Source organism: Channa argus, chromosome 12, assembly GCF_033026475.1.
Source record: "Channa argus isolate prfri chromosome 12, Channa argus male v1.0, whole genome shotgun sequence".
Classification (NCBI taxonomy): Eukaryota; Metazoa; Chordata; class Actinopteri; order Anabantiformes; family Channidae; genus Channa; species Channa argus.
In genome coordinates this window covers 18,810,999-18,823,356 of record NC_090208.1, presented here as the reverse complement: position 1 = coordinate 18,823,356, position 12,358 = coordinate 18,810,999, and the positions used below count along the sequence as shown (strand labels likewise).

General features: G+C 38.3%; 1 protein-coding gene across 2 annotated transcripts in view; it reads right to left on the bottom strand.

Moving 5' to 3' along the window:
* Positions 1-833: 833 nt before the first annotated feature.
* hdac8 (histone deacetylase 8) overlaps positions 834-12,358 on the bottom strand; it is a 28,390-nt gene continuing 16,865 nt past the window's right edge. For both annotated transcript variants that reach the window (XR_010915649.1, XM_067522705.1), the window contains 2 exons: positions 11,960-12,065; positions 834-3,095 (listed from right to left, as the gene is read on the bottom strand). Coding sequence is in view for 1 of the 2 variants with exons in the window: in XM_067522705.1 (XP_067378806.1) it covers positions 3,073-3,095; positions 11,960-12,065 (129 nt within the window). In the remaining variant the exon portion in view is untranslated. The remainder of the gene's footprint in view (positions 3,096-11,959; positions 12,066-12,358) is intronic.

Here is a 12,358-nt window from a genome sequence, read left to right as displayed (position 1 = left end):
TGCCATTTGTAACTTCTTATCAGATATATCCTTGACTAGCAATAGTGGTGTAAAATGGTTACATAACTCTACCGCCTTTGGTATTAGGATAAATAAATAGTACAACAAGATAAAATTGCAGACATGAACCCAAAAGTTCCATTGTTGTAAACCGTTTTTTGGCATTAGTCATTTTCAGTTTTGCTTGGTGACATGTGTAACCATAAACAACAAAAAGATTCAGTTTTCTCTAAATATAGGACCATTCAGGTCAAGAGAGAACTTGATCTTGGCTTTCCATGAAAATAAAATCCATGAATTCCAGTGGTGCCCCGATTCCTCCGGAGGCCCCCCAAGTTTTTCTAATATGACTTTGCAAAGCAAAGAAAACTACATAAACACACACAAGTCTCTCACATCTCATGTTTATGGCCCCTGCCCGGTACCGTGTAAACTCCCTCACCCCCCTCCCAAGTTTATGAGATAGAATTTCAATCGTCTCCCCTTTTTTCAAACTCATAAACAGTGTAATGAGTTTCATTTGCTTCGGCTACATTGGGCTCAAACCGCTGAGGTGACCACAGCAGCGTTCATAAAGATCACAGGGAATCCTCACACACACACACACACACACACACACAGTTCCCTTCTGTGCAGCATATGCCAGCTCTGACTGGTGACTCCTACATTTGGTGCGAATTTCCAGGCCATTAATTTAAGGAACATCACTTCTGAAGGAAACTGCTCGACATTTGTGGTTCCTCTTTCAAACGCTCTCCATTAAAGCCTCTATTAACCAGCCCACACTGCATAAATCACTTCTTAAAACGCTGCAGAGACACATGACAACAACATGCTCTCCTGTCTTTTATTTCAACAAACGCCTGTGGTATGTACATCAAAACACATCAAAAAGCTCATTCTGTGACAACAAATGCAACATAAAAATAAAGAATGGTTTACATTATTTTCAACTGTCAAAAGTATATGATAGATGAACATCATGCTAAAATATTTCTACGCAAGGTTTTGAGTTTGCCTGCGGTGGATTTGAAGATTTGGTCGAATGACAAGTTTACGGTTTAGTGAAAAGTATTGCCCCCACATACTGTATATTGAGAATAAACATTGTGGTGGTTGTCAGCTTTAAAAACTCTTGGGTTTTCTTGGTTACTTGGCTTAGAAATTGGTTACTTTTCAGTTAGAAGCTCATCAGTGATGCAAGATAATGTCTTTTTATTTAGTTTTTCTACTTTTAAAAATATTGTCACTTGAATCCTAAAAAATAACTTGTAATGGATGAATCAATAGTTACAAATATAAAATTTGGTAAAATTCTTTCCACAGCTATTAGCATTTTTAGATCTTCTGACCACATTTTACAGCTGATGGGAGTCAAAAACAGGAGAAAACCACAACACAATGTCTGTGGCCAATTTATTTTAGAAAGTCATTAGAAGGTGATTAGAAGGTCAAAAATGAACTGTTTCCAAACACTTGGAAATGATCCAATTCATCTTTCAAACATTTGACTGATTTCTTCATGGTATTTCATGCAACGCCTGGCCCTCCAATGTGAAAATCCCACATGCACCTCAGCTTCACTGGGAGGATCTGGAGAATCAGCGTTCAGTAATGTGACTCACGCATTACAGCTGGAGGCATTAAACCAGATTTTGATGTTTCCCAAACATCTACAGACATTGATGTTATCAAAGGGCAATGTGCCTCTATTTTTAGTGCTGAGTGAGGACCTTAAACTACATAGCGAGTACGCTGGCAATCTTTGCTATTGGACTTTTAAAAGCAGGTAGATTTGAGATCATGTTTGATTGAGGAATTATTAATACAGTATGCTTTAAATGTTCAATTTTAGCGGTCCATTTTCTTCTACAGTATATTCCCAAAACTCCAGTAACATCTGTATTATGTAAAATTCTTTATACATAAACAAGTCACCAAGTTATGACAGAAAAAGGTCTCTTAGAAATTAAACAAAACACATGATCCAAATCAACTATTATCTGAAAAAAGTATTTAAGTAAACAAAGTCATATATTTACTGTGTGCACATTTCAGTCAGCACCAACGAATAATTTAGCCGACAGATCATATTAAGATATAGCTGAAGAAAACTTTGGGTGAGCTCCAATTATTATCATTTCTAGTCCTTTTGAGACAACCGTGGCTTTCAGCCACTACCTGCCTTCAACAAACACGCATCTCCCCCAATGAGAATGCTGCTGTAATGTACTGTAATCTTTGTTATTGCTTGTCTATTAAAAACCCTTTTTATCTTCTCCTGCTGTTTTTTTCCATTTAAAATTCCAAACTCTGTCCAGATGTTTAATTTGTGGGTTTTGCCCTTGGGTTCAAACAATGTGGCCAAGCAAACCAGCTTCTAAAGCCCGTAACTGGTTGTTTTTTACATTTTTCCAACCTGTCTGTTTGTAAACCTTCCAAGTTTATCTGGTCATTTTAGCTACTTCTCAGAACTTTTCCACACCTGGTGAGAAACCCAGGGTTTTTACAAAGATGACAAGGCAATTGGTGAATGTGGCTGCTTCACTTTTTGTCTGTTTTAGTGCTTATTAGTTGTCAAGGGACTGAAATCCCAGCAGCTCAGGGGTGATTGTGTAACTGAGCACTTAAACAATCTGTTTTTCCATTTAGTGTAAAATGTCTGAGTGATGGGACACACACAATGATACCAAAAACTTGGGGTGCACTGGCTGTAAAATCTTGATATAATTCAGTTTTACATAACCACTGAACATGTCATAAAATCTCTCATTCACACAAACACAGACTGTTAAAAAACAAAACAAAACAGTGAACATTGTACAGCGACCACATCACCCCCTCCCCCTTATTAAACTGTTTTCCCCTGGAAACACTCAGCTAATGTTTTCCAAAACCCTCTCTCGCTCTCCTTTTCCTGCCTTCATCCCTCCCTCATTTGCTCCGTGCCTCGGGGCTGAAGGGGTCCGCTTCATATTGTCTTCATTAAAGCCGCCGAGCATCGACCTGGTTTGGAAACATGGTGTGTGTGTGAGTGTGCGTGGAGAAGGCTAAGGCTGAGGCTGCCGGCTCCTAAACCACATTCTTTAAATTCCCTGTAAACAAGAGAGAAAGAGAAATGAGAGTGGTGGGGGGTTAAATGGGTGAACACACACACACAGGGAGGAGAGAGAGGCAAAAGGGTCAAATTGTCACATTAAGTGGGTTACTAAACAAGGCTAAATACACATATTAGGCAGCAGGGCAAACCAAACCAAAGATGGAAGCAGTAAGGAGGAGAAAACACACATACATTTGTGCCAATGAAAATGCTAAATAACATCTGGCCGAGGTAAGCCCTGCCGCTTCCGAGGAAATACAAGCATGCACAAATGGAATCAATATGAAAATGACAATGTGAAGCAACGCTGTGAGTAAATTTGCATGAGACAGATTGGTTTTCATGTCTGACACATTCACAAGCTGTTTAAAACAATAGCTGCATTATAGAGTCTAGTCACCGGTTTTATACTCCCCCAAAACAGTACTGCTTTGTTTGTTTGTTGTCATGTTAAAGAGCCTGATTATGCAGAATACACATGCATGTGTGTGTGTTTGTGCGTGTTGCATCCACGCACACACACAAGCTCTGGATGAGTGATTGCCCTGACAAATGTCTAGTTACACTGACGCAGTAAGAGAGGATGTGCTGTTTGTCGGCCTTTGTGGAACTGTCAGTGGACTCCTGTCATGTTCTGCCTGCAGTGACAACAACAGCAGCTATATCAAGGACCACACTGGAAAAACTAAACAGCTTATAATACTTTTGTGTGTGTGATTGCTAATGGCATCTAAATAATTGGATACACGGCCCAAATTCAGGTCTAGAGACAACAATAATTAACAATAACGTGTGCAAAAAAAGTCTGAAGAAGCATGTTTGACAGTAAAATGAGCTTGAGTCACTGACTTTTCTTTTACACATATGGACAGCATGAACTGTCTTTGCGTTACCCGGTGGAGCTGTATGTAAGAACACCAGCTTCCTGGTGCAAAATCTCTGTAATGTCCGATTAATTCTATGTTTGAACAAAACAGGTCAGTCTGAGAATTTACAGTAGCGAATGGGTGTGGATACGATGTTTTTGTCCTGCAACGGGTCCAAAATCAGAAAATACAAAAAGGGTAAGGAGGAAGGGTATGGAGCGTTTCTTCTCTCTTAGATTGAGAACAATTTTTTTTCCATTGGAGAGCACATTATAATAATTTTATGTTGAGATTTTGCAGTGCTTTCTCTCAAAACCCTTCCCTTGCACTCAGTGTCTCTGCCTGTGCTTGGATTTGCACTTCTCCTATTTAAAACTCTGTGTGATCTCAGATTTCCTGAGCTCCACCTCAAACCGTCCTCCTTGCTCTCAGGTGCTGCTGCACACTAGCAAAACTGACCTTGGTTTCTGGTTTTGGATCTCTGCTCTATGAAAATTCATAAACAGGATTAATGCTGTGTCGATCAATTGTGTAAAGGGGGGTGGGCAGAAGACCAACTGAAAGGGGAGTATGTATGACATTAGCATGTAGCATTGTACTGTCTATGTACAAGGAGTGAACATAGAGCAGGAGCTGCTACTGTTGTACAAGCTGGTATGAAGTCTAAACATGGTGCAGCAGCCTTTCATTTAGTTTTACTCCAGCAGCTTGACTAAAGAAAACACAATGGAGACTTCTCTGTTTAATATAATGTTTTACCAATGACACAGGTATTTACTCTCATGTTTGGCCTCAGGCCAAGGATAAAATGCACCATATTCTTTCTTCAGAACATTCTTTGTTTTGCATCTTTCCATGAATACATGGTTACAGGTCTGATGCACTAGCAGCAAGGCTAACCAGAACAGAAAGTACCATTTTGGTTAACAAACTGCACCTGGACAGCTACCCGACTGTGAAGCAGTTCCACCTGTTGCATGGCCTCACATCACCATAGAGGAGACCAGCAAGAGGAAACAAATCTCACCATCTGAGCAGACTTTGGAAGGTTTCTTTATAACACGATTAGTTTAACGATCATCTGAATTCATTTGACTTGCTCTTTCAACATCCAAATAATAAAAGTCTCCTTATATGTGTTTTATTACTACGTTTTGTAGTACTATTGATAACAACTATTAGAATCAGTTTTATAAAAACACTGTTTCTGTGGTTAGCACTGCTGTGTATAAGCTAGAAGCTTGTGGGTGCATGACTCTGCAGGTTGTACAACAGGAGCAATTACCTCCTTCTCTAAGTTCTCTGTATATAGACAAAGATAAAGCTACAACTCCAGACAATGTTCAAAGAATGGGCTCTGGCTATTGAGTTGCTTCTTCAGTTAAGTTCAGTAAGAAAAAAATCTGCTTCAGAAACTAGCCATTTCAGCCATATCTACTCCTACTGTGTTTATTAACTTTTGAAGTGTTTGTAGTAATTACTTTTCTTGCTAGGTCTGTATTATGTAGATAGGTTGTAGAGTAGTTAGTATGCTTTGCAACAATACACTAAAAATCTATTAGTACTGTAATGTATTTTATTGTATTATTTATTTGTATATTGTGGTATGTGCAAAATCATCCCATTGTGTCCACATACTTCCAGCTGGGAAAAACTTTGTCTCACACTGATGCACACTTACATGTTACTTTGATTATAAATGTGGCCTTATATTGTACTTTCCACTGTGATATAATGCAACAAGTTTTTAATTTTTTTTTTTATTGAGCTTGTTAGAAGTGTTAACGCAGGCCAATGGTTCCTTTTTGATGTAGTAGTTTGTTTTGCTTGTTGCCAATAGACAAGAATGTGTTTAGCACATTTCATCATTAATTTTAAGACTTTGCCACATTACATAATATGTAACAGTTTGTCCACCACAAATTCTGACAGTAAATCCTAATTGCAAAGGCAGTTACAGCTACAATTGTGCCACGTTGAGCACCATCTTTATACACATGCCACATTGAGCAACTGAAGATAGATACAGTCGTTCTGAGGCAAAACTATCCAAAGCAAAACCAATCAATGCAAATGCTTGTACTGGAACAAAGGGGGAAAAAAAATTGCATGTACTTAAAACAGGAACACTGTATTAGAAAAGAGGAACTGCGGTCATTGCATGTGGACGGACCCTCATTGACAATGAAAAACAGCTTGCAGGATATTTGCTTAACAACATTACAAAGTCTATTAAAATCAGCTTTTATCATTCGTTATTTAAGGTGAACCTCTTCATCTGTCTCAATCTTTAAAAGCATCATCTTGGACTTTGGTGACTTGCCAAAGACTGAAGAAACTGAAGGGTAGCTTTCTCCCTTTACGTTTCCCTTTGTTATCTCTCTCTGTCTTTATTTCTCCGCTTCTTTTCATTTTTTCCACTGTAAATTCTAGTAAAGTGACACACGTCTTTAGGGGCCTTTTATATTTAGTGCCTGCATGTTAATCTATCAGAGCATCTGTGGGTGGGTATCATACTGTGTGTGTGCGTGAGAGTTTGTGCGTGTGTTTCTGTGTATGAGACACGACACAAGCATCTTGTCAACATAGGGAAGAATTAACGAGCAAGAGAAGTAGGATGTCATTGCCTGTAACATTTCCCAGTTAAAACACACACAAATAATAGGATAGAGCAACACACAGTTTACACACACACACACACACACACACACACACACACTAACACACACATACACACAGAGTCCCTGGGGAAATCTCGCTACCAGAGTCTTGTAAACACAGAACTGTGAATACACAAACAGTCAGACAGCTGCCGTCACCCCTGACAATCACATAATAAAAGCAGCATTTCAATTAATGTGGATGCTTAACAAGCCTCAGAGTGTGTGTATGACAACCTCATATTACAAAAGAAAATGCAACATTGAAAAGACAAAGCATGTTGTGCAGTATATTAAGGCACTGTCTTGTCTCTCCTGTGATCTGCCCAGCACTTCAAGTAGTTGTGATTACAAAGCTACTTTTTAACAAACAAGAATGCTCCAAAACATCCTAATCAAGCAGAACACAAGTCACTGAAATAAAAATATTCCAGTTACATACTGTAGCTTTAATGGTGCTGAAAATATAACGGGTCAATTAGAAATTAAACTTTGTACCAGACTCCAGAGGATAAATTACTTTGGTGTGATCCTAAGGTCAAAATATGCAATATTTAGGTTCTAAAGGTATGATACATTTTCCTGCTAGTCTCATGTAGCATTCGCAAAGTAGCACTGCTACACTAACCAACGAAACAGCTAAAAGTAGATATGATTACCAAGGTAATATTCTAGCATGTTAACAAAGCAGCTTTTGCATGCTAAATGTCAGCATATTTACACCCACATCACGAGGTCGTTCTAATGTTTTGGCCCCTCATTCATTCATTTTAATAGAATGGCCAAAACAACTCCACCATCCACTATGAGCTCAATAATAAGCTAAGTAAGCATAGGTAAGATCTAATAGTAAGCATAGTAATAGTAATAGTAAGCACTAATAAGCATAGTATAAATGTCACCTTTCTGACAGTTTCATCTGAAAAGAAGTTATAGAAAGAAATTATAACTTTGCAAAAATAAATTCATGGCAGAGCTGCTGCATTGGATTGCATTAGAATGTGCAGGTACCCAATGAAGTATAACCAACACTACCAGGTATAAATTTCTCTTCAGCTGCAGGTTGAGATGTAAGAAGACTGAATGTTTAAATAAATTTGTAATTTATAAAAAACAAACAAAAAAAAACCGTATTGCAATTTTTCATCATTTGAAGCCAAAATCGTGTGTACGTATTAGTTAAACACACGGGTTAGGGTCATAAGACATGCTGAACAAAAAAGAACAATGGATTTTGGGGAAGATTGAAATCTTTATGGTCCCTTTGTGCCCACACACACACAGAGCCCAGTTTCTCGGGGAAACCGGTGTTTTTAAGCAGCATAGCACTTCCAAAACCAGAGAAACACTTATCCACTCCAATGACGTCATGTGGATGTATTCCTAGAGAGGTGTGTATTTGCACGTCTCTGTTAAAGCCAATACTTGTTCTATGCTTGTTTGCGTACATGAGTGAAGATTTTAGATATATAGGTCTTTCTTTAATCAAAGACACAGACAAAAAGATACACAAATCTGCTTCAGAGCTTAAAGTTAAAATACCCTCACTTCTCATTGGGTTTTGGTGCCTTGCTTCTTGTGTGGTTGAGTGTTTGTAAAAAATAGTTTCTGATGTGACAGAGAGCAGACGTTGGTAACAGAGACATAACGAAAGGAAAAAAGAAGACATAAAACAGATGTGATTGAAACTAACTAAAACTTTGGTGGCAGATGAAGAAGACGGACAAAAAACTGGCAAAAAGCGCCTGGATTCACATTTAAAATGGATAAAAATGACAGAGGGAAAAGATGACAATGAATGAATGAATGGTCAAGAGAGTCACATGGGGTGATCTTGGTCCAACTCCAAAGACAAGCACTGAAGGAAAAAATGCCAAGTGCAACTTTTTATTCTTTTGTTTTTACAAACTGTGATTGAAATGTATAAAGATTTGCAAATACACATTTGAACCAATTCATTTTACAATTTTCCATGGAATTAACAAGTTTTTGTTTCCTAGAACAATTACCACTCTTTTATCTTAGCCTTTAATGCTTTTATCTTTCTTTTACTGTCACTACTATTCATTTTTGATTATTTCCTCATTGTTTCTTGATTTCTTGATATTATGACTTTATATTCATGATGCACTGGAGTTACTTTGACTCTATGAACTGTCCTACATAAATAAATAAGTGATTGATTAATGAACTCCTACAGGAAACCTGATAAATTAGAGGTGAGACAGATACAGCAGCCAAACACACATTTTCCCTGTTTCTCACCATCTCTGGCTTTAATTTGTTTTTTCCTTTTATTCTTCAACTCCATTCATCCATCTGTTCATCCACCCATCCCCTCGGTTGCTTCTAATAAAAGCCGTATGACTGGAAAGTAGCGATACTTTCAGCCCCTCTGGTTATGATGATTTAGTGCAAGCCAACAGACCAACTGCATTTCTGCAAATAAATGTCTTTTCCCCTGATTTGATGTGACCTGGAGCTTTTCAGAATAGGGAACTTAATGCTGTTTGGATAAAATGCTCCAACATTCAACATAGTTTTTGTCATTAGCTATAGCACACTTATCTATTCTGTTTCTTTAAGCGGTTTTGTTGCTAACTGATGCCATGCCCACTCTTAGTGAGTTTTCCTCTTTGCTATTGCTTTCCATTCACAATGAATTTTCCACCACCAAAACGGGGCGTTTCAAACTTCCTCCCTAGTGAATACATGTAACATTAACAGGGCCATCCACTAGTTTTGACGATAAAAACCAAGCACACTCTTCTTAATGAGACTCATGCTGGGTTTCAATCAGTAACTGTACAGAGGTGAGCTGTAGTTATCTAGCAATGAATATACTGACCACCTCAGACAAAAAACACATTTACTTCCAATTGTTTTCCTCTAGTCTTGTTATTTTTACTTATTGTCTCTGTGCGTTTAGAATTGATGCAAATGTTTGGTTTTCAACATGTGTGGAAACAAATTTGCATCAATCCAGGCCACTCATTCTGAATTCATGTCAACTTGCCTCTTAATCAGACATTACACACATTCTATATCTAAAATTTGCTTCTCATTTATGTGAGTTATTATTGAATTCTGGTGTTTGAAACATATACTCCATATAGTACAAAACATTCACCAATTAAAAAAAAACATAAAAATGCTCACTTTCAGCATTTTATGTAATCTGCTTCCTGAAATGCATTTTGTCCCCTTTTCTAGAAGCTTGTGTGACACCTGATGACTGAGAAGTATCCGTCAATTTACTGCTCAGAGTATGAATTATGTAAAGAGAAGTGAATTAGTGAAAAGGGAAGGATTTGGAACAACTATTGTGTTTAGAGCTCACTGGTAATGTTCACAGTTTGCCACACAAAAACAAACCATTGCATAGCCTGACGTGTCCAAATCTCAGTGAAAGGTCTGTTGCTAATCTGTCTGGTGCAGTGGAGAGCTCTTGACATATAAAATGTCTGATTACTGATTTACATGCCAGAAAAACTGTAAGTCTAGAACAGTGGTCCTCATTCTTCATTCATCCTCAGGAACCCCTGCTATTCTTCATCTTTATCTATCCCTTCCCAAATAAAACCCTAACCACTGTTGATTACCTGGATAAGTGAGTTAATCAAAATATAGGAGTTACCAATTTGGTGTGTCTTCCCCCGTCCCAGCCCCATCTAAGATGGTATCTTCCAGATACTGATTGAATAAACATACTTAATCAAGGTAATTTACACTCTCTGGAGAAACTGCACTGTGCTCCTCCCCACCAACACAGGGAGAAGAAGGAGGATGCACTGTGAGCACCACAACTATATCTACAGATCCACTAATCTCACTCGCCAATAAAATGCTTATTCCTACTTGGACTCACACTGGTGCCCCCAAATTAATGTTTACTCTACTTTTGCACTGTCTAACTTCCAGTCACACATGAGACGATCTGCAGATGTTCACATGCAGATGTTCACATGCGGAGTGTGAATGCATGGCGGGTGAAAATAAAATCATTTTTGTTGTTCATTGCAAAGTGTTTATCGTGCATTTTCATATAGCAATGAACAGCAAAAGGGCAGTGGTCCCAGAGGAACAGGACCCTGGTCTAGAAAGTCTGCTTATGAAGTAAAGTTAATAAAAGAACCGTCTCTCCTTCCTCTACATCTCTACTTGAGCGCTGTTAATTTACAACTACTTCTAAAAGCAGAGTTTTGCTGAGAAAGTGCTCCATTCAAATGAAAAAAGGACTCATTTGGTTTATTGGAAACATAAAACTTTTGTGTTTAAAAAAGAAAACTATATGCATTGTTTGATGTTTTTCAAGACAAAGCCAGTTTTGGTTAGTGGTTTGGAGAAAGCAAAATCCATCTCCAGCATTCAGTTGTGGTTAAAGACCTAAAAACAGATTAGTTTATCTTACACTTTTCAACATAAAACATGAGAACATTAGGCGATGTTTGCTTATTTGGCTGGTTTAATTCCTCTTAGTCTTTCCAGAAACCAGTGTTTTAGCATCTACTATCACACACAAACACACACACACACACACACACACACACACAGAATTAATTACTGGTGTGTTAAATATATTTCACCAAGAGAGCAAAAGAGGGAGGATTTCCTTTTGGTTTGTGGTTAACACTTCTACACACCTCAACACCTGTGAGACAAGAATTCAGATTTCTTTTCCTCTCAAAAGCTTGGCTATATTCAGTTTAATGTTCGGAAGATGAACCCGACCCATAGACGTACTAGTCCGTTATTTCTCATTTGGTGAGTTCTTGACCTCGATTCTTTACAATGACTTTCTTGCTTCTCAACTTTTTGCCTAAGTTTCACCCTGCCAGAGCTTTTCTCCTGGGTTCTGCAAGCTGTCAGCACAAGACCAAAGGCCCAGTGTTAGGCTTAACCACATGGATGCATACACACTCACACAGATGAATATACAAACATAAAAGGAACATATAGAAAGAGAAAGAGGCAAAAAGAAAAATCCCACATGTATCACGACCTAGACTAAAGAGACTGTGGTAAAAGTGGGGGGTCAACAGTGCACGCACACAATCACAAGGGTGTAAAGAGTGACAGGGAGAGAAAAGAAGAAAAGAAGTAATACTTTCATCCCACAAAGGACATATAGCAACATGAACAGACACATGACACCACACATAAAAGAGGCGGAGAGATACAAAAGGCTTTGGGTGAGTGAGGGTTCACACAAAACACACACACAAACACACACACCTGTTTACCCTCACCCTCAATAACAGACACACCTGTGCATCCACTCAAACACAGACAAACACACACACACACACACACACACAAACAGACACACACACCTTTGATGGTGCTGATGACCTGGTCCAGATGTTTGGTGTCGTTGCGGTCTGGTCTACAGCTCGGGCTGATCTCCAATGAGTAGTCAGGTCCATATTCTGTAAAAAACTAAAAACATTCACACATTACATCACAATCATTACTTACAGATCTTTGAGTTTAAATTATGTTCCACACTTCACAACTGAACTCTTTATCCCTCCCATCTGCATAGTCACTGCAGCAGAGTGCCAAAATACACGCTCTCCTCTATGTCTCCTTTTAAAAGAATGCAGCTCCTTTCCTGGAAAAAAAATGGGCTCTGTTTTGACTTGGACAAACTAGATTGCAAAACTGATGGTATTAAATATTTACACAGACTTTCAGGGAACACTTCTTTTTTAAAAAAAAATGAAATAAAT